The 22,460-nt window shown below is 40.0% G+C and overlaps 1 protein-coding gene across 1 annotated transcript in view; it reads right to left on the bottom strand.

Moving 5' to 3' along the window:
* Positions 1 to 6,368: 6,368 nt before the first annotated feature.
* The window catches only part of LOC137277328 (non-lysosomal glucosylceramidase-like), a 34,437-nt gene continuing 18,345 nt past the window's right edge, over positions 6,369 to 22,460 (bottom strand). Inside the window, exons 5-17 of the mRNA XM_067809012.1 lie at positions 20,245 to 20,484; positions 19,259 to 19,361; positions 18,989 to 19,142; positions 18,714 to 18,839; positions 17,409 to 17,572; positions 16,236 to 16,340; positions 15,471 to 15,578; positions 13,485 to 13,636; positions 13,116 to 13,222; positions 12,751 to 12,893; positions 12,486 to 12,595; positions 11,502 to 11,693; positions 6,369 to 11,067 (exon numbers count right to left, since the gene is read on the bottom strand). Coding sequence (XP_067665113.1) covers positions 10,747 to 11,067; positions 11,502 to 11,693; positions 12,486 to 12,595; positions 12,751 to 12,893; positions 13,116 to 13,222; positions 13,485 to 13,636; positions 15,471 to 15,578; positions 16,236 to 16,340; positions 17,409 to 17,572; positions 18,714 to 18,839; positions 18,989 to 19,142; positions 19,259 to 19,361; positions 20,245 to 20,484 — 2,025 coding nt within the window. The 3' untranslated portion in view covers positions 6,369 to 10,746. The remainder of the gene's footprint in view (positions 11,068 to 11,501; positions 11,694 to 12,485; positions 12,596 to 12,750; positions 12,894 to 13,115; positions 13,223 to 13,484; positions 13,637 to 15,470; positions 15,579 to 16,235; positions 16,341 to 17,408; positions 17,573 to 18,713; positions 18,840 to 18,988; positions 19,143 to 19,258; positions 19,362 to 20,244; positions 20,485 to 22,460) is intronic.

Here is a 22,460-nt window from a genome sequence, read left to right as displayed (position 1 = left end):
ACGACAAACTAATTGCCAATAAGTCCAACTTATGCAGTCATGGAGCTCTAAATCCAGTCATAATGTCTTTAGTCTTGTTATCATTATTTCAGTGAAAAACGTACCATATCTAATAATCACATTAACACATACTGCATGTATGATCTGTGCAATCCCCACACAAACTTCAACATATAAAGTGCTTTTTCAGGAAGATTTCCATCGGTAACCCCAGTTTTGTATTTGATATCATCGTATGCCTTCGAATATATTTGTTGTTTTCTTTTATCTCAGTAAAAAGCCCAACCCTACTCGTAAACCTTACCCCTCGAAAAAACCCTAATATACAGAATACATTTCAAGCTGTCTTGACTGTATAGGACCGCATCGCGGCTCTCGGCTAATTTCAAGCGAGGGTTACGGGAAGAACTCTTACCGTTAACTTCCCATATGTGAATCGTTCTATGCATTAAAGGGGCACTGATGCGGAGCGAATAATGTTTCTCGCCAACGGTCGAATTACGAAACCAAACCGCAAATTGGTCAGCACCCGCTCCTTCGACCGTGACGGACAAAGGAACTGGGCTCCTGTCCATATTAGCAGAATTTCTTCACCTAAACAGTCAGGAGGCCGGATGCCCATCATATGCCATTTGTTTAAAAATATCCATGGTATCCCTTGTCTGATCGTAACCAAATATCCCTGCAGTGTAGTTCTTTTCGGATGCTTGGATGGTATAGTTACTGATCCAATTTGATCCTATATCTGTGTTTTTAACCTCGATATTTAATCATGTTACATGAAAATATGATGTCTACAGGCACGTAGCAAGCCATTTGTTTCAGTACGGAAGATTGCAAAGCTTTATATATATAGGTAGTTTTAAGTGTTGGTTCAGCTGTGATAGCAAATATCATACGTAAATTTTGGTAGCTATGATAGCTACAATGGTTTATTATTTATGATAATAAAAACACACAGTTGATTTATTTGAATTCGTAAACAAAAAACGATGACTTTGCCTTTGGTAGAGAAATCTGAAATTTTTCTTACGTAGAAAAACCCTTATTTCACCTATTTACCCAAGTACACAGCAAATGCCTGTGTGTATTCCTTATGTAACGAAATTCCGTTGGTATCCTCAAAACAGTTTCGGCCCATAAGTGTTTTCAGGCTGCATGCGACACAGAGATTACATCTTCCTTGCTGTAACTCACGTTTGATGGTGTAAAGCTACACGTGTTATTTGTCATCATTCTCTGGATGGTCAATTAATGAATTTATAACAGGTATAATTAGTAGTAACACCACTTCGGTTACTCAACAAAGGTTGCCATTTGGCATTTCTCCTGTCTGGAGTAAATACTCAACATTATAAACTAAGGTCTGTAATGGCAAATGTATTGTATGTTATGTAATATGTGCATGTAAGTGATGCAAGAGGGTTTATCAGCTGAGTTACAAAAACAAACATCGATCAAAGGATTAACCGATAACACACTGATTGATTAATTACTTTTATCTTCTAGTGAGTTTGTCAAAAGGCAGTGTGTGTAGATGACTACACCCTGTCGTAAAGAGTGAGTGCCAAAACAACATCCTCCCTTCAAAGAATTAACCACCCCTGTGTTGATTGATTGATTGCTCACAATTGGTTAACTAAATTACTTAGAATAGTGGACATCATACAATTAGTTTGCCAGGTGTGCTATCTTGGGAGACCAATGAGAGGTTTATCTGGTTTTCACCAACGAAAGACGTGAAACGATGTGTTACTTTTTCGCAAACTAGACAGTTGTAAGACACGCGACATAGAGCAGGATTATTTACCAGCTGCAGATGAATGGAATACGATTTCTTTTACGTGGATATTGATGGATACATTCCTGAACAAGGTAGTAGCCTGACATTGTTGCTATAAAATTAGTCTGTTTTACATTCATTATTTGCATTTTGTTTTAATTTATTTGTTGTAGCATTCAGCAGAATCTGTATGACAGAAAACACACACTAGATCGCGTATGTGTGTGAAATAGGATCCACATTGGCAATCTATACAATGTATAAATGTTGCTGTTATGTTAGAAATTTACTATGAGTATAAGCAAATCGTGTGTTCTTTTATTATTTTTCAGAATCATACAAATATGACAATAAACTAATCAGTGTTATGAGACAAAATATAGAGAGGTACATTGGCTTCGTTATTTTTCCGTCCTATTAGTTTTTTACCATTTCTGCCACTGGCAGATGATTAACCTTCAAAGTGTTTCATTTGTTTTCATAATACATTTGTAATGATGTAAAAATGACTTCACCTAAGTTGATCGGTCTGTTATTAAACTATCAATTGCGCTTACGGACTGCGCAGCAGAGGTCACGAACCAGTCGCGAATTCTGGGATATCATCCCGGTACTCACGGGAGAAAAACAATAACAAAAGTTTACACCAGTCCACGGAAATTGCTCCGCATCAGTGCCCCTTTAAACAATGGGTCGTTGTCGCTTTAACCCGGAAAAGCTTTTGACAGGATCAACCAGTGACAGGTATGATAAACATTAGCCTTGGTGGGTATTTAGTTCCATCGCTAGATACTATTGCGAGATCGGTTGTCGTATACTGCTTCTGTGAATGAAATTGTCATTGTGATGTTTTGGTAGCGTAAAATAATCGTGATATTTACTGACTTGTACCCTGACATCGACAATCAGTACGGGTATGCCGACCATATGAATGCTTCTCGCTGTCGCCATGCACTTGTTTACAGTTTGCCGAAAACCGGTCGTTAACAGTTGCGCGTTGTCGGTATGTCGTAAAATTGAATCTAAACAAAAGTACCAGGGAGCCTATATAGAGGGGGAGATGAAACTCCTCGAAAAGCCGCCGCTGAGCGTATGTCTCGGGTCGTTACGTAACCAGTGTAGCCAATATGGTGGCAGCGGATGGAGCCCGGTTTATTTTCAACAGCTGAATAAGTTCGCTGAGTGTTGCAACAACTGAAAACCAACATGTAGACGATAGGTTAACTATTTTGTCACTCCAGTTTAAGTCAAATAACTGGAATTAGTGTCCGTATTAGGGCAGAAGATTTGTAGTAAAGTTTCAAGTCGGTATGTTATAGCTCACTGGCTTCCATTCTCGCGTCACCGCGAAGATAGACTAAATTGTGCCGATAAAAACTTCTTTCACACATTCGTTTAATTTTTAGAAAGAGAACATACCTTTATTTGAAAGGTATTTGCAAGTAATAGTGACAGTTTCATGACTTAAAAATTGTTAGGGTGTAATTGAGGTGTGTGAAAAATATGAAATTTCGCCACTGTACTGCTATACACCGTTGTTTGAGTATTCCTAGTTACTTCCTCAGAAGCATCTTTCACATACACCTTTAATTCATGTGAGGGGAATATACTATCGGGTGAAATGTGTTTGCAAGTAATTGTGATAGTTTCATAATCTGAAAAAGAATGTTTGGGTGTATTTGAGGTGTGTGAAAAATGTGACATATCGCCGATCTGCTCCGATCCGCCATTAAAATAAATACGCTGTAGTTTGAGTGTTTCTAGTTATTGCTTCAAAAACATCTTTCACATACATCTTTAATTCTTATGAGGGGAATATACTATCAGGTGAAATGTGTTTGCAAGTAATAGTGATAGTTGCATAATGAAAAACAAAATGTTAGGGTGTTTTTGAGAGGTGTGAGAAAAATATGACATATCGCTGATCTGATCTGATTCGCCATTGGCGCTTGAGGGTTATAGTACCATAACTTCTTTCTTTCTTGTTGATCTTATTATTTGACAAAACTGGAAAGGTATTTTAGAACGCTTTGTGGGAGTTTTACACTGTATTTTTGAGGGCAGTGTGACAGTAACAGTCAACATTTTGTTAATGTTCATTCCATTCCCCACATGCAATAATTAAGATATCTGAATTAATTATGAACGTAAACAAAAATGTTTTACAGTAGATTTTTTAAAAGGACAGCTGATGTTAACACGCGTTCTCGCGATACTTTTGCGTTCTTTAATATGTTTTGGGAGGGAAGGCCGCTGTGTATCAATTATTCTTTCATTCATTCACATATGTACTTCTTTTATACTTTTTTCTTTATTTCGTTCATTCATTCACATAATTCTTGCTCTTAATTCTTACTCTGAATCATTCATTCATTGTAAAATTCCGACTATAAACTGGCTGAAGTTCTGTTAAACCAGGGATAATCTACAACGTATATACTCTATATAGTCTCCCTGGTTAAGCACAACTGAAGTTGCACTGGGAACGAGTCAAGTCAATGTGTGCGTTGGAGCATGACGAGGCACTCGTTAATTAGTACAAATGGTAAAGAAAGCAAACGAGTGACCTATCCCTGTTCTAGAGTATCCCTGCTAGTACTAATGTGTGTGTGTGTGTGTGTGTGTGTGTGTGTGTGTGTGTGTCTGTCTGTCTGTCTGTCTCTCTCTCTGTGTGTGTGTGTGTGTGTGTGCGCGCGCGCACATTTAAGAAAATACATTTGACCGGTTCTAAGTTCACCGCGCGCAGTGAGCACAGGCGATCGATGCATAGGGTATGCCCCTATACTACTGTAAGAATAGTATAGGGACATACCCTTTGCATCGATCGCCTATGTTTGGAACCTTTAGTTTACATTGTTTGAAACTTTCAGGATAGTTGTAATGTTTTCGTTCAATATGACGTCATTTTTCAAATAACATATTGTCGAGTTTAATACATAGAGAATCTCACCCACGTGTCTACTGATATCACACGTACATCAAGCCTCTGATATTTGTTACTTTATCAACTCGTGTTGATATAATTGATATCAGTAGACGCGAGGATGAGATGCTATTTACCACCCAAAATCATTCTTCGTTAGTTTTCAATGAAAAATGTACATCTTTGAACACAGCACTGCCATTAGACTTACAATGCAGCAATGTCATACCATTGTGACGTCATCAAGCTCATGACGTCATAGCATTGTTAGGGCATTGTGCAAAATCTTCAGTCTCCTAGGAGATATCGCGTTGACCTGTGTCGTAACGACTTGACCTGAGATTTTAACGATTTGATTGGATAACAGATGATAGAAACTCCGGCGCAGACATGACTTAGCATAACATACTATGCTGGCTGGCCGCATGGAACTCTGGGTAGGCGAGTGCTCTCAATAACGTCACGTTGTGACGGAACCACCTTTCCATTCATAACGAACACGTGAATTCATTCATTCTACAACCTATATGCATTGTGGGAATATAAACATTGCGAACGTTGCCATGTCGCTGTTTAATTATCAGTCGGACTTAGGCATCACATCTGTCGAAAGACATAAACGCAATGTTTCCACCAGTGATGTTAGCCGAGTGAAGCAACTGTAACCAAGAAACGGGATGCTGTGGAGTAGTTTACTGTTTGAGGTTGTTCAAGGCGATGACAACTGACATATCCATCATGACGTCGGTACCAAGATCAGTGTCTTAAACGATTTCTGTATTTGATAAGAAACTTGAAAGTGAACATAATCGCCACCAGAGGTTGCTTTACCATTGTTACAACAGTAAAGCTTTCAAAATGTTTCAATGGCGATATGTGAATGACGTTTCCAAAGTGGACGCTTCCGTGAAAAAAATGATGTCCCACGCTATTCTTAGTTTCACAATTATCACGTGTTCACGTCTTCCATTTGGGTGGATAAACAATTGACTAACCTGTGTTTATGATGGGTGAAGGAGCATATCCTCACCATCACCGGGACACGCTATCATTATTTGACGGTGATGCATGCACTCATACTAAATATGAAGCTAGTTCTTCAGAGATGTTGCTGTACTTGATTGTGTCTTAAATTTCTTTGGTCAAAGCAGGGAACCTGTACAGAGTTGTAGAGTATCCCTGGTCAAAGACATAAAAGATGAAAGATCGTGGAATGGATGCGTTGATCACGTGTGTAATCTGATTGTGATTTGTTTAAACCCCGCTCTTAGCATATTCTGGACCCATGAAAATTTGGTTAGAATTGAAATTCAGTATCCCATGCTAGTTGACTGACCAGATCAGGTGATCAGGCCCCTGACTTGGTTGACACATGTCATTGTATCTCAATTGCATAGACCAATGCGCATGCATTTGATCATTTACAGACTCCTGCCATATAGCTGGAATATTTCTGAGTGTGATTCACTCACATTTTCTGGCTGTAAGAGGTCAGTCTGTAAATCCTTCACTATGGACCAGGTAAACCTGTGATCTATATGGCATATGTCCCAGCCATGTCTTTGACTACAAATACATCTCACATGGTCACACTCTACCTTGTTGGATGAAGTTGATGACTTCAACCCATGATTGTAGCATGAGACAAGAAAGACAGAATTCTGCACTGGTTTAATATTTAATTGTGTAAAAATTCAAAGAAATATACAAAACATATAAAGAAATAGTTATTCATTCTACCAAGCACAGATATATGCTGCACATAAGTGTTTAGTGTCTGTACAATGATCTGTACAACAAGCAGGCTGTACCAGACAATCTGTCTAGCTAGTTCCTCCAACCCAGCTGTGAACTGAATGCAGTTTAAAACACTGTTTACATGTGTATGTATATTTGCATACATGTAAAATATATATATGCTGAAAACACACCAAAACCTACAGTCGATGTTATATGAAGGGAATGTCAATCTTGTTACACCGCTCTGATTTGACCATGAATAGACTCCATGGTTCAGCCAAAAGTAAACTCCTTATTGCCATCCTAGTTTGACAAGGATGGAAATTAGACTTACATGGTCAGTTATCTCCCCTAATTCAGGAAGAATTCCCATACAAATATGAATGTCATCTTTGTGAAAAAGAACTAAAACTGAGAAAGCCTTCACACAACCCTACAGGTAATGATTCCACAAAATCAACCAATCATTCAGTTTGTGAAACACATGATTATGACGATAAAAGCCCCAATAGCCTTGCATGAAATGGCTAGTATCATAGGATCTACAAATCTAATTATTAACAGAAAGCCATATTTATGCTACCTACACTCACTGACTTGCAAGAGTCTGGGTCCCTTTACACACAGCTCTCATAAGCCTAAGATCTCGTAACTTATCTCGTAGCATTCGTACCTCCTATACAGTAACACAGGAAGTAGGAATGTTCTGAGAAAAGTTACGAGAATTTAGGCTTACGAGAGTTTTGTGAAAGGGACCCCTGATGTATACTTCATGCAAATGCACTCCCATGAGTAATATTAGCAAGCTCATAAGCATATGACATATATTGGGGAAGATTTAGATGCTAAGGAATCAAAGCGGTATCAGAAGCATGAAATGCTAAGAATCATAATTACATATCTATCTCGATGAAGATGTTGTACAGTGGAAATAACTCAAAATGCTGGAGGAACCTAGTTAAGCAATATGACTACAACAAACACTTCTGTCCTATACATAATGATAAAGAGTAGGATGATATTGAAACAATAGCAAATGTGTTGTTATGAGCCACTGTAGGGTATGTAGGGAAATGTGGCAAATTGTTAATATTTCAAATGTTTGAAAGATCCCTGAATAATGATATTGATATTGTAAAGAAATGCAAGACGTTAATGCATAGACAGCTAATGCCAGTGAGCTTGAAAACTCGGCAACAGGTTCATCAGGTTAACTGCAACCAGAATCCTCTTGACTCTTGCAACTTTTTGATCATACAATGGATAGTGCTCTCAGCAGGATAAAGCCAGTGGATATTTTCAGTATCCACTGGGGTCACATAAACACATCAATGTAAATTAGAGAGGTCATAAGCAAATTTTAGGGACTACATTCACAGCGTAGTGAAAATCATGGTTTCAAGGGTTGGTGGTTGTGTCTGGATTGATGGCCATGATTACAGTACTGTCAGTGCTTTCATCCCAGAAAATTCATGAATGACAATGACAGATAAAATAGATTACAAAGTGATGATAGAAATCCATAGGCTTGCGAAGATGCCAACAGCAGTTCCCTGACCGACTGTCAGTGTTTGCAAGAGAACTTCACAGGAATCCAGGTACACTATGTCACATGAACATTAAAGTGTATGTGTTGTTCATAAGGTTAATTGAAGGTTTCTGACGCTCGTGAGTTTAATGTTATTTTTCAAATGTAAGCTAACATTTGTTGACAACAATACATGCTCAAACATTAAAACTTACTGGAAACGAGATGACCTAACTCTGTCAGCTGAGTGATCTGGAGATACTTATGACATCGGGCACGTGACGTAACATATTACTACGCATATATTTGTGATGTCATTGAAGTTTAGTTTCATGATTTATGGCACTTGAAATCGCATTTTGTAACAATTATAAAGCAAGAATGGCATCGTATATGTGACATGGTTAATATCCTGCATTAGGAATAATTATTGCATGTAGCTCCCCAGGTATTAAAACTTACTTCGATTTTTCAAAAATGACATAAAGTCTGGCTTATTCATGGAGACAGCACTGCTTAACAAATGACATATAGTTACAACTTTAATTTCATGTTTCAGATAATGGCACGAAGGTTAGATCAGTCTTTGTGAGACCAGACAAAAAGGTAGGGCACAACAGGATACTGTGAAAACTGTAAATACAACATACAATGTAACTCTCACATCAGGGGCACTTGCCACATACTGATGTATAGGGAGACTAGCTGTTAGTCACAAGCAGCAAGAACACATGATTTTATGTTGCTGATGTTCTTCAAAATGAATATTTTATCACCTCTTTTTCCAGAAAGAGTTTCAACATTAAGTACTCATGCATTAAGAAAGAGTGACAACACATTCCGACACTTCATGTCACCTTAAATCATTCCTACTCGAGGACATGGACTAGGGATGCTAGTCAATGCCAGTTTTGAATAATTGTTAATAAAATATGGTTAACCATTAGCTTTATGATATTTACATGTTTCTGTCATTTTTTATGACTTGAAGTTACAATACATTAATGCTATCTTCTGTTACTGCTTGCCTTATTAATGCCCCAAGTGAAGAAGCTCACCCTCATAACAATTAAACCATGACAGTTGAAAGCTACATTGTCTTAAGTGAACTTTGAAAACTGCCAGAAAATGAATAGAAATTGTAATCAACCTTCCCATAACAATGCCACACAATGAATAGAGATTGTAATCAACCTTCCATTGACAATGCCACACAATGAATAGAGATCGTAATCAACCTTCCATTGACAATGCCACACAATGAATAGAGATCGTAATCAACCTTATAATGACAATGTCACACAATGAATGGAGATTGTAATCAATCTTCCAATAACAATATAATTATATTAATGTCACACAATGGATGGAAATCTTATTCAACCTTCCGATAACACTCAGACAATGGATGGAAATTTAAAGTTGATGAGTATAATGTAACACAATACATGTTGTACTGAACTTCATAATACTACCACAAAGTACAACTAAAACTTTTCAACTTTGTGATGACATTTGGTATCTTTGACCATTTGCTGAAGTGTGTTAGAAACTGTGGTAATCTTCTACATTAGCATGTCACCATTCTCCAGTGGTTGGTAACTAGTTTGATCAGGTAGACTTCATTTCCATATATGCTGGTATTAGACTGAGAAGTATACAGCTTACGGAGTTAAGAACTCTTACTGCAGGAACAGTTTGGGGAAACCCATGCCACCTACATTGAACTGGAATGTTGGAACTGGTGCAGTATGCATTGTACATTTCATGGACATCAAGTATTTGTGGTTGCTCTAAGATACAGAACTCTCTTACTTAATAAACTCCATCTCTTGAGCAAAAATTAGCCCCATCATGCCCTTTGGGTATAGATTATCGCTTAATAAGGTTCACTTTGTAAAGATTTCAACTCCAGCTTTATAGACTCTTTTTCAAAGTAGTCTTCAAATGATATTCTCAGGGACATTGTTAGTGGTGTGAAAGATTTGTAATGATTTTCACAGTTGTATTGGGAAAGTAGACTCAAGGACATGTGCCACATCCCCAAGCAGTTTTGGTTGAGGAAAGTGTAATCAAAGGCCATGTTATTCATTCAAACAGAACACAACAATATTGCACAGCATTGAATAAGCTTTTGGCACTCGAAGTATATCTACAACCAGAAGAATGTGAAGGATGCCATATATATACTGCTGGTCTGGTTGCTAGTACCGTATGATTGCATAGGTTTGACTACACCATCTCAGTTCTACCTTATCCATACATGCTAACGTCTGGTACAGGAGTTACATATAAACAACGTTCTAGCCTTGCCACTTAAATGACTTTAACTGGTAGTCACAAGTTGCTAGATTAAATTTCTTTTATCATCAGCACTTGCTTAAACATTATTGGATGTCCCCATACATCAAAATCCAACTGATATTTTAGATGAAATATTTTGATATTGTAATATAAATAATAATATATGAAACAAGGACAAAGAATGGTCAAAGCCTGATCACGCTGTTTCACAGTGATGTACTTACTACTTTAAGTTTTGATAATGGAATCAAATGAACATTTTTCTATTTCACATTCGAGAAAGATTTAAGCATAGAAAATTGTGATACAGATGACCTACAGAGGCAAACAGGGTGACCTGACATGATGGATAAGGTATAGTACTTCAAACAAATTCATCTAATAAATAAAACCTGTTAAATCTTTCACACACAAGTTTTGATACAATGTCGAGTGAGGTATCATGAGTCTGAATGGTAAATAATCAGTCTATTGCTCAGTGACGTCCAGTTGGATGTCGATTCTTGTGACCCCTGAGTCTGCAGTGCTAGGGACTTGTGGCTCCATCTCCTTGACGAGGACACTTCTTGTAGGCGTGACTGCAGCACCTTCTGTCTGCTCTAGTAATTGTGGCTGGAAGCGTTCCAGTGCCCACTGCATGGACCAGATGCATAATGGCCGCATGTATCCGAGTGAACGATAGTGTTTGGTGGTCATATAGGCTTCAGGTGTTTGGAACTGCAGGCCGTACTGCTCCCAGCAGACATGATAGGCTCCCCATGCTGTCTGAAATCCTTCTGATATCAAACCCTGTAAACATAAGTCCAGCTTCAGGAGGAATTGGGATGACAGAAGAAATAAAACACCAGATCACGACTGAGTGCTGGATGCTGATATAAATGATAATCTGAGTCATGTATTTGGTGCTTCATGTTTTCATTCACATCTCCCATTTTAAGTTCATCAATGAGGTCAGCTGAGTTTGGCTTAACGTCAACTGGACAGTGTTACTGCATATCATGGTGCACTGGTTATGTGAAATCCACATACAGGAGTATGGTGCTGACAAACTCAAAACAATGAAAGATTTAAACTGATGACAAACGATACTTCACTTGCACCACTTAATGGTAGACTGAGGTGACACCAAGAGCATCCAACATCTCATCACTAATGTGCTCCGTTAAACCATAACATTGTGGTGGTCATCAATGCTCATTAACAGCTCTGGAACATCTACTCACCTCCTGGATCATGCTGGCAGCCAGGCCGTATATCACTCCTACCCAGAATTCTTCAGCCTGGCAGCTACTGGTGTCTCGACTGCCATCTGGACGGGTTCCATTGATGGCACCCATATTACCGTTACCATACTTCATGACATTGTTCTCGTAGATGGTCTTCAGGACGCTTTGTACATGGTCTGGGGGGAACACCTGAATAAGTGACAGAATAATAAATAGTTTAGAACAGATAACAGGGAAAGGGAGACTATCTACAGTCGAGGAGAGTCAGACAGATGTAGCTGGTGACACTGCTTTGAATAGATGTATAGCATGGTGTCACCATGACACATAAGACTTCTTGTTTGATACACAAGTCAGTGATAACAAACAACATGATGATTGTCTGTGAGTGACATAGTTTGGACAAGATAATACTGTTGTTGATATTGTCAGCAACAGTGCACAATGATTGAGGTTCAGTGATCTGCAAGATCGATGTCACTCAGTCTCTTACCAGTAGACAGCAGATAGGACATGAGCATAAACGGGTACGCAACTGATACATAGGGACCTCTTCTCTACACAGGCATAAACAGGGGTACGCAACTGATACATACGGACCTCTTCTCTACATGAGCATAAACAGGGGTACGCTACTGATACAAAGGGACCTCTTCTCTACATGAGCATAAACAGGGGTATGCAACTGATACATAGGGACCTCTTTTCTACATGGGCATAAACAGGGGTACGCTACTGATACATAGGGACCTCTTCTCTACATGGGTATAAACAGGGGTACGCAATTGACACATAGGGACCTCTTCTCTACATATGCATAACAGGGGCACGCAACTGATACATAGGGACCTCTTCTCTACACGGATATAAACAACTGCACACCACTGATACACAGAAGCCTGTTTTCTACATGGGCAGGGGTATGCAACTGATACATAGTTACCTGTTCTCATAACAGGCATAAACAGGAGTATGCTTTACCTCATCATCCTGCAGCCCTGATGCCCGCAGGAACCACTGGCCTGCAAGTTGGTCGGCCATCAAGCTGTCATGATGCCCACTTGTGCTGCTGTCATAGTTGTAGTACCGTCCTGGACATAAATAATAATAGTGAGTATGGTTTTACGCCTATTTAACAATATTCCAGGAAAATCTATATTTTCTATCTATATTTGAGTCTCCAGGCTTAAAAAGTGGATTCTTTAACTTGTGGCTGTCACAGTCTGTATCCCACATATTCACTAACCATTCCAAAGTTTGGTTTCGTACGACTGCCGTCCCTTGTCCAGCACCAGCTGATACTTGTCCATGTCTTCCTTGAAACCTAACAGACTAGCCATCTCTATTGTCATTCGTAGTGAGGCCAGCCACATCCCGCCACAGTAGGCACTGCAACATTGACATCTATTCCAGCAAACACAGCAACATGGAGAATGTTTACAAGATATGCCTACATCACAACAACTGGGACAGCATGACCCACCACATACACAGTTTCTCTGAAATGACCAGACATTTAGTATGATTTACAGACCAGTATAAGACTGGCCAGAAACATATGCCCTGTACTTCAGCAATAGCTGGGAAGCTATGCTGGTTGTCTACCATTACCTTGCTCCAGACATGGTCCATGCATCAAAAGTCTGATCTGCAAAGCCACTGTTGTCAATGATACCATCGTCGTCTATGTCCCACTGGAGTGCTGTCTCGATCACTCCCTGAAAGGTATAAATAACAATATCCCAATCTATTTGTTTACCACAAGAAATAGTCACAACAATCAGTACTAGTGTAGAAATTTCACTAGAATTTAAAGAATCATGATATATTCTGGGCTTCAGTTTCAACAGGGTCTACAAATTTGAAACGACAAAATTTGAAGCTACATGGAGAGAGGCTTTCAGTATCTCTGAATAAGCACTGAATGCACAGCACCATGAGACACAGCATCTCAACCCATCCTACTGCCTTGGGCCTCACCTTGACCTTTGGATACATATTCTCCATGAACTCCTTGTCCTGAGTCACATGGTAGTCTCGGTACACCTGCAGGACAAACTTGAGGTTTAGGTCCTTCCAGTTGGCTGTCTCGTGGATTCGGTAGGCATTCACCCTCTTCCATGGCTCGTCCTCTATGTGAAGAAAACAGAAGACATGAAGCAATGTTAATCACTTGGCAGACAAGGAAGCTGAATGTTGTCACTCGGTTCAGTGACACACATGCAGGCAGTTTAAGCAGCACATCTCATGATTAATGTAATTTTTTGAATAAAATTGATATTTTATGCTTATCCAGACACATGCTTATTATGCTTATCTCAACCCTCTATGGGAAGATAGTGGAACACTTGAAATCCCTTGAATTTCCCTTCTAATTAAAGAGGATGTACAATACACTCACCCATCGGAATCCTCCTTTTCCCGCCAATACGGTCACATGACCAGCCACTCTCTCCAAATCTCATAAACCTGACACTAATTCAGCATGCCTGAGAGGGCTGGATGGGAGGGCTTGATGCTGTGAGTATGGATACAGAATCCAATGGAAATGGCATACTAAGCTGGATTCTGTTGACTGCCATGTAAGTACATGCAGTACTTCTGGGAACGATAATGGCAATAGTTCAGTCCTGTTCTACCAATATTCTGTGCAATGGGGGCATCACATCCAGTTGAACTTGTCTTCTCTTGAAGTGTTTGTTGACTGGAATGTGATTACATATATATCAGCTAGCATCCTGCTACTGTATGTCAAGATTTCCAATCAAGAACAGTCGCGACCCTTCTTCATGTATAAGTATCTTCATTATGAGTACAGGGTCATAATCACTCATGCTAGTCTGTAGACGTGTGCATGGACTCTCTACCATTATACTCCATAGAGTGACTTGGTCTCAACAAGTCATGTGATAAAAGGGTGAGTGAAACTCAGTGCCTTTGTGGAACCGTTAGTTGTTGTGCAACAACATGTGGTCTAAATTGGTGAATGCCAGTGACTTACTCAGTTGCTATGTCCCGTAGGTAGTGATTAGCAAATACTGTATTCATTTCCAAAAGCAGCCCTCCATTATAGTTGTTGTCGAGCAGTTTCCATGCAGAGTGAGTGCTGACGCCAAAGCTCTGACTTAGTTTGAATTGGAGGCTTGCAGAAGTTTGAGTCCTGGTCCTTTGGTGGCCCTCAGTATGGACTGCATCATCCATAGTGAGATAGTGTTGTGGGATACTTCCGGAGATGTCTCAATAGATATTGGGATGAACAGCCGCTTAAAATGTTGTGGCCTTATCTTAGTACACTGGAGATATATTTTCAACGCTCTGACTGGGCACAATGATAAGTCCTGTGTCTCTTGTGGCCCGAGATAATCCCAGGATGTGGAATTGTCTGTCCGGTTGTCCAGGCAATTGATTTTTGGCAATAAAATCCCATCTCAGCCCTAGATGTACAACATCATGATGACTGGAGTTGAATTTGCATGCGACTGAGGTCCAGAGCATGTATTTCTGGCATCCGGCGCTGTTGCTAGGGCGAGTAGGAACAAAGTTTTCTGTGTCAACAATTCAAGTGATGTGACTCGACATCACTCAGGAGGTGTTGTAGTACGACATTCAGGTCCCAAGCTGGAACCATGAACAAGCATTGTTGGTCTTCCAGCTTGAACAAGCATAGTAAGGTGAGTAGTTCAGGTACTTCAGCCAGCTTGATCCCCATTTTCACTAACCAGGATAAAGGAGAGAGAGAGTGACAAGCACGGCTGGTCATGAGACCATATTGGCGGGAAAGGGAGGCTACTCAAGGGTGAGTGTATTATACGTCCACTTCAGTTAGAAGGGAACTTCAAGGGATTTCAAGTGTTCCACTATTTTTACATAGAGGGAGGAGATAAACATAATAAGCATGAGTCAGGATAAGGAAAAATTATCAATCATGTCCTGAACTGTAATTCATGCTGAATAATTCCTACTGACCCGGGTCCCCAACGTCATGGGGAACAGTGTGAAGTGTCTTGAGCTGTCCCTTATTGCCAGACGTGTAGTACTTGACACGTGTTCTATCTTCACTTATCACAGACTGAGCTGAAACGTATGACAATGAATACTGGTTGATATGACAGCATGATGTATGATATAATTAAACTTTCACATTCCAAATGATTCAGAAATGTATTGTAACCAATCAGGAACTGTCCAGGGCCCAGTCAACAAATATGTGAAAGTCGTTTATTCAAACAGAAGCCCCAAAAACAAATCGAGACTTCGACAGACTTGGCATGACTGAGACTAGGAAATATTTGATTTCAGGCCATATAAACCAGTGATTGAAATTATGAGCACCACCAATTGTCATCAGGGTATAATGATACACATCAAATGTCATCAGGGTACTGTGATACACATCAAATGGCATCAGGGTACTGTGATACAGATCAAATGTCAAGAGGGTACAATGATACAAATCAAATGTCATTAGGGTACAATGACACACATCAAATGTCATCAGGGTACTGTGATACACATCAAATGTCATCAGGGTAGGGTGATACATAATCAGCATGGCTGACATGGCTTACAAACTGAGTGAAATGTCATCAGTGTACAATGATACACAATCAGCATGGCCAACACGGCTTACCGACTGAGTCATATGGTCGCCACTTAAAAGCATAGGCTGCAAGGGAATGAGTCTTAGCTGGAATCCCCACATGGAGCAATACATTACAAGGAGCTCTGTACCGATGTCATATTGTAGAGAAAGCTGTATCTTGGGCCACAGCTGGATGAGGGCGAAGGAAGCGTAGTGATGCACGTCATATGTGTTGAACATCCGGTATTCATGACCTGGGAGGGAGAGATAACTTCATAAACTCACTATGATCACGTATGCAACCATTTAGTTGTACATATTTGGACACTGCCATAAAAACAGGAATGCCCATGCCTAAAATATGAAAAGACAATGAATTCCCATGAAAATGATGTGTCTGTTTTCAGTAGGCAGGTAGATACTGTGTATGCTACACAGGTGTCAATTTGCTAATTATCTGTGGTATACCAACACAGCAAGCTGGTAATTCTTGATGCAGGGATGCCATAGACACAGTGGAGAGCACAATTATGTTGTTTTATGGCCCACATTGGACACTAAATGTTGGCTTTAGTCTCACATGGTTTGGGTAAATGTAACAGGCCTCATATGAGTGAGTCAATAATATGGACCAGTGAGCCATATCACAACGAAGGTAACAAGGATATATAACTAGTTCATTACCAACGGACCCATAGGGTTACATTCCATCAACCCTAAAGGAGTGAATCTAAGTTCCCTGTGAAGAGCGAGTCAGTGAGCATGGTTTTACACCCCTTTTAGCAATACTCCAGCAATATCACAGCAGTACATCAGAAAGGGGCTGACACATTGTACTCGTATGGGAGATGGAACCCAGGTCTTCAGTATGACATGCCAACACTTTAATGACTAGGCAAGCCCACCCCACTCCCTGGTAAGAAAATAAAACAAAAGAAAGAGGCTGCTAGGCGTATGTTTAAGTCTCTTTTATGACAATCTCATCCAGACAGATCCTCATTCACTGGTGATAGATGAACATCTCAAACAACATCACTTGCCTGTGGACATACCACAATGTAACAAAGAGTCAAGTCAAACAGTAAAGAGCAACAGTCTAGAACAAGACATCCTGTCAAACTGTTCTCTGTGACCTTCTTCACTGGACAGAGCTGTACAAACCACTGAGTATGACCTGATGTAGGGTTTCTGTTAAAACTTCTTAAATGCTGATATCAAGTTGGATGTGTGCCATACAGACTCATATTTTACCTTGCACCTGCTATATTTACCCATTACAGAAGGTCTGAGTCCTACCAGCTGTGTGCTTGTGAGGCACTCACCTTCCAGATAGAGGAACTTGCTGTACTCCTTCACCAGGGCATGGTCCTTGTGGAAGAAACATGTGTTGCTGTCTCCATCGGCAGGATCCACCCACAGTGTGCCTCCATCACTCACAAAGTACAGCTCATTAAACAATGCTGACTTGTACCATGCTGGCAGGTTCCTGGCAAAACAAAAGGGGTTTTAACCATTGCACATGTCTGTCATCACTGCACATGTCATCTGGCACATACAGTAAACAGGATATGTATATTGCTATATATGCAAAACGTATTCAAAGATCCACTCTGGATGACCAGATAAGGACCATTTTGGTATCGTATGATCTGATTATTTTGAGAGATGCAGTTCCACTGTGTACCTGAATTGGAAGAATTCCAAATAAATGGAGGCATCTCCACTTGAGTAAACACATTCATACAGTAATCATGCATCTCATCTATGTGTACAGCCATTTGCTGGACAGCACATCCTCAATGTTCGAGAGTATATCCTCCATGTGTTAAGGTTACCTGTTGGAGAGTATATCCTCCATGTGTTAAGGTTACCTATTGGAGAGTACATCCTCCATGTGTGAAGGTTACCTGTTGGAGAGTATATCCTCCATGTGTTAAGGTTACCTGTTGGAGAGTATATCCTCCATGTGTTAAGGTTACCTGTTGGAGAGTATATCCTCCATGTGTGAAGGTTACCTGTTGGAGAGTATATCCTCCATGTGTGAAGGTTACCTGTTGGAGAGTATATCCTCCATGTGTAAAGGTTACCTGTTGGAGAGTATATCCTCCATGTGTGAAGGTTACCTGTTGGAGAGTATATCTTCCATGTGTGAAGGTTACCTGTTGGAGAGTATATCCTCCATGTGTGAAGGTTACCTGTTGGAGAGTATATCCTCCATGTGTGAAGGTTACCTGTTGGAGAGTATATCCTCCATGTGTGAAGGTTACCTGTTGGAGAGTATATCCTCCATGTGTTAAGGTTACCTGTTGGAGAGTATATCCTCCATGTGTGAAGGTTACCTGTTGGAGAGTATATCCTCCATGTGTGAAGGTTACCTGTTGGAGAGTATATCCTCCATGTGTGAAGGTTACCTGTTGGAGAGTATATCCTCCATGTGTGAAGGTTACCTGTTGGAGAGTATATCCTCCATGTGTGAAGGTTACCTGTTGGAGAGTATATCCTCCATGTGTGAAGGTTACCTGTTGGAGAGTACATCCTCCATGTGTGAAGGTTACCTGTTGGAGAGTATATCCTCCATGTGTGAAGGTTACCTGTTGGAGAGTATATCTTCCATGTGTAAAGGTTACCTGTTGGAGAGTATTGGGTTTTGCCAGTCTTCAATCTTGCTCTCCCAGTCCTTGTAATGTCCTATTGCATGACTGCTGAGCCGCCGTGCACCAGAACCATCAGTCCCGAACCAGCGGGCGTAACGTCTGAAACAGGTTTAAGCTGCATATTGAATATTATCAGTGAACTAGCACACATACCACACCCAATTCATGAAGATTGCTGATATTCTTATTCCTGAATCATTACAGCAGTGGACACCATATATGAAACAATAGTTCTGGTAGTATTGTACCTGTGGTATTTCTGTCCCCGTGAGCTGAAGTGTATGACGGGCATGTCCCACACCAAACTGAACTCTGCCGTGGCGCACTCACTGGCTGCCACATGACACTGTACACAGACAGCTGCGGCGATCTCTTTACCCTTCAATGTCTGTTCACTACTTTCTGCAAAAACAACCCCCAAAAAACTTCACTGCACAGCTGTCAAAGTTAAACAATCAAATGTTCTGTAAAACACAAAAAGCTTAACAATATCTAAAAGCAACAAAATACATTAGTACCTGTTGAAGATGTAAGTTGTCCATCTTCCTTGAGGTCTGACCAAACCTCGCTTCCTGTTCCCTGGGGGTCAAAGCTCACCAGATGACTCACAGACACACCCTCCTGGCACCAATAAAACACATCACAAATATGAGAGCAGACCCTGAATGACTTGACCTATCATTTTATAGCGTACAACTATCATTGCAGTAGAATATTTTTGTACAGAGTTAAGTTTGGACAACTGAAATAGTATAAGAGAGTCCAGAGTTCATTCTAGGATCTGCCTTTGTACAAACAATGTACACGTTGCAGACTCGCACTTTTGTTGCCATAGCAAACACACTGACTGTCAAATGCCGCCACTGTCAGTTAAACTCCTTTAGTTTTTTCAAATTCATTTTGAACTGTGTTTAAAAAATGTGTTGAGGAGATCTTGATTTGGTTTCTCTTAAAACTGATGACCTAATTCGTATTGGAACTTACAGCAAGAACTTACAGCAATTTGACATGACTCGCAATGTTTCCTACAAGGCCCACTTTTAGAAATGGGATAAATGAATGAGTGGTACTTCCCAAGCTGTAAGGAAACAAGCTGCCTAGGGTATGTTCCAATGTGCTTATGAATGTCCTCTACATTTTAAAATGTCAGTAAACAGCATGTTGTTTTTTTTCCTAAAATGGGTACAACTAGACAGAGTAAATTGTACCTGCTCACACTGGCTGGCTGCTGGTATATATAGTATATTTTGTACTCCTGTCTTTAATCACCTCAAGGAAATAAGTAACCCTGAAATGTCCTGTTATACAATAAAGAAGTTGTCACCCATATACTCATCTTATATGATGGAACACCCTCATAATTTTTGCAGAAAACATAATTTCTCAAACTAGCTCCAAATGCCCATTGTCTGGCCTCATAAGGATTATTCATCAACATATATTTTGAAGACAAAGTGCACTAGCTTTTAAAGGCAAGTCTCTCAAAGTCTCTGCAGCTACTAACCCTCTGAGCTGCAGACAGTGCATATGTACAGTCCATATCTCGGAAGGTCTGATGTATGAGGACGCCACTGACATCACCCCCTTCACTGTCACACTTGAAAGGTTCATTCCAGCAACCACCTGTCTTATCCTCCTTCACACCACGACCATTTTTGAATGAGAACATGATGCTGATGTCAAGGTCATCTGTGCTGTTGTTCTCAATGGTCCACACAAACACGGCTGCAGGCAGTGAACTCTCCTGATCAGGAAGAGAAATGACTGCCTTTAATTTATCACTGCAGTTTAAAACATTAACAAATGATCATTTACCTGATGATATGAAAATGGAATACACATGACCTATTTTGCAGTTAATAAAAGCATAAACTTCATGAAGAGAGGAAAAGATCATTCTTGTAATGCATATGTAAGGCCCATGAGTGAATGAATTTCTTTTTCTGCCGCACTCAGCAATATTTACACAAAACAAACCTGCAGAGGTTATGAATTCTTTGAAAGGGAGTCCTCCTTGGGGTACATATAAGCATTTTAAAGTCATATCCATTAAAAATCCTGTCACAGTTGTAACTATATTTTTCAACAAAATCTTTACTAAACAAAAAACTTGTCTTGTGAGACCTACCCTACAGGGCCTCTCAGGGCTCATTACAGCTAAGAGCACATAACTCTAGCTGTCAACCTCACACTTTATTTTTCATGCTGAATGTGTCAGACAGACTAAAGGGAGGTGGGTGGCTGTACCAAAAAGAGAACTTTCCTCAAAGAATTCATAACCTCTACATGTTTGTACAATTCTTTTTCAGAAGAAGTCCTCCTTGGGGTACATATAAGCATTAGACAGGCACCCGAAGACAATATCGCAATACTAGAGTCTGTTCTGACACCCGAGAGTATCTGCCTGGAATGACCCGAACAACTTTGAGATAATCCTTAATACTACCCAGTCGAGTAACCACTCATGAAGTGCTAGAACACGATGTGAGAGCTCATCTACATGAACATTGTATATCCCTGCGAGATGAACAGGCTGAACTGATTGCACCACAGCAGAAACTGCCAAGCCTCTGAAGGAGTGACAGAGATACCATACCATCCTGCTTCAGGATGTAGGACATTTGCTTGTCTCTAAATGCACCACAGGCACTGGGGGGATTAGAAGACTTCAACAAATTCCTCTGGACTTTAGAAACGTGGTCTTGAGACAAAGAGACTAAGCCCTGTTGTGGCTAGAATCTTGTTGTGGCTAGACTCATAATAATTCTATGGGTGAAAGCCTAACACTTCTCACACCAATGACCATCATGAGCCTCCTCAGTTGGTATGACATAGTCTTGTGAAGTGCGACCCCTAAACTGCAACGAACAGTAGCATGTAATGGTAGCTGTTGCACAGTAATATATATGCATACAAAAATAGCAAGTAGCAAAATTAGGAACAGATGATAACAATCTGCCCAAAGCTAAAGCAGGTTTAACCAGCTTAACATGAATACACGGGAGAATACGCAAGCTACCTGTGTTTACATATAACAGCATAATATACAGTACATACAAATGTACATGCTAAATTACCAACCCTGACTTACCAAACATTCACCGAAATGCAAGCCTAGCATGTGATAAACTGATACATACAGATGTCCTGTGAACGCAACGCACCTCACAAACAAGACACAAATGTAAGCCACATGGTCTGCCATCTTGCCTGCCACATGGCTGGAGATGGGAAACCGACTGGTAAAATCAAAAGACAATACAACAATTTATGGATGAAAATAACAACCTATAAATTTCATCTAGTGCCCGTACAAAAGAAAAGGAACCATGCATGGGTGACTCTTTCACACTCTTATAAGTTCAAAACTTTCCAGTTTAACCCATAAATGTCTTTCTCAGTGAACAACAATATAAAAAGTGAGGTGCAATGTTGGCAGCTAGTGTTAGATGCTTGAAGAGTTTTTTGTTTTGTAAATATTTCATTGAAAAATATAGTTACAACTGTTGAAGGATTTTTAATGGACAACAAGAGTCATCAGAAGATGACATATCCCCCCAGTCCCCACATATTTGAAAGGACAAATCATCTGACAGTTACGTGATGTTTTCTTAGATTAAGTCTGAATCGTTTCCATGGAAGTCGTGAAAAATATAAATGCCATATATCTGTAAACAGCAAAAGGTACCACTTCAAAATCTGTCTCATATATCTGCCAAG

The sequence above is a fragment of the Haliotis asinina genome, chromosome 3 (genome assembly GCF_037392515.1).
Source record: "Haliotis asinina isolate JCU_RB_2024 chromosome 3, JCU_Hal_asi_v2, whole genome shotgun sequence".
NCBI lineage: Eukaryota > Metazoa > Mollusca > Gastropoda > Lepetellida > Haliotidae > Haliotis > Haliotis asinina.
This window is presented reverse-complemented; position numbering and strand designations above follow the sequence as displayed.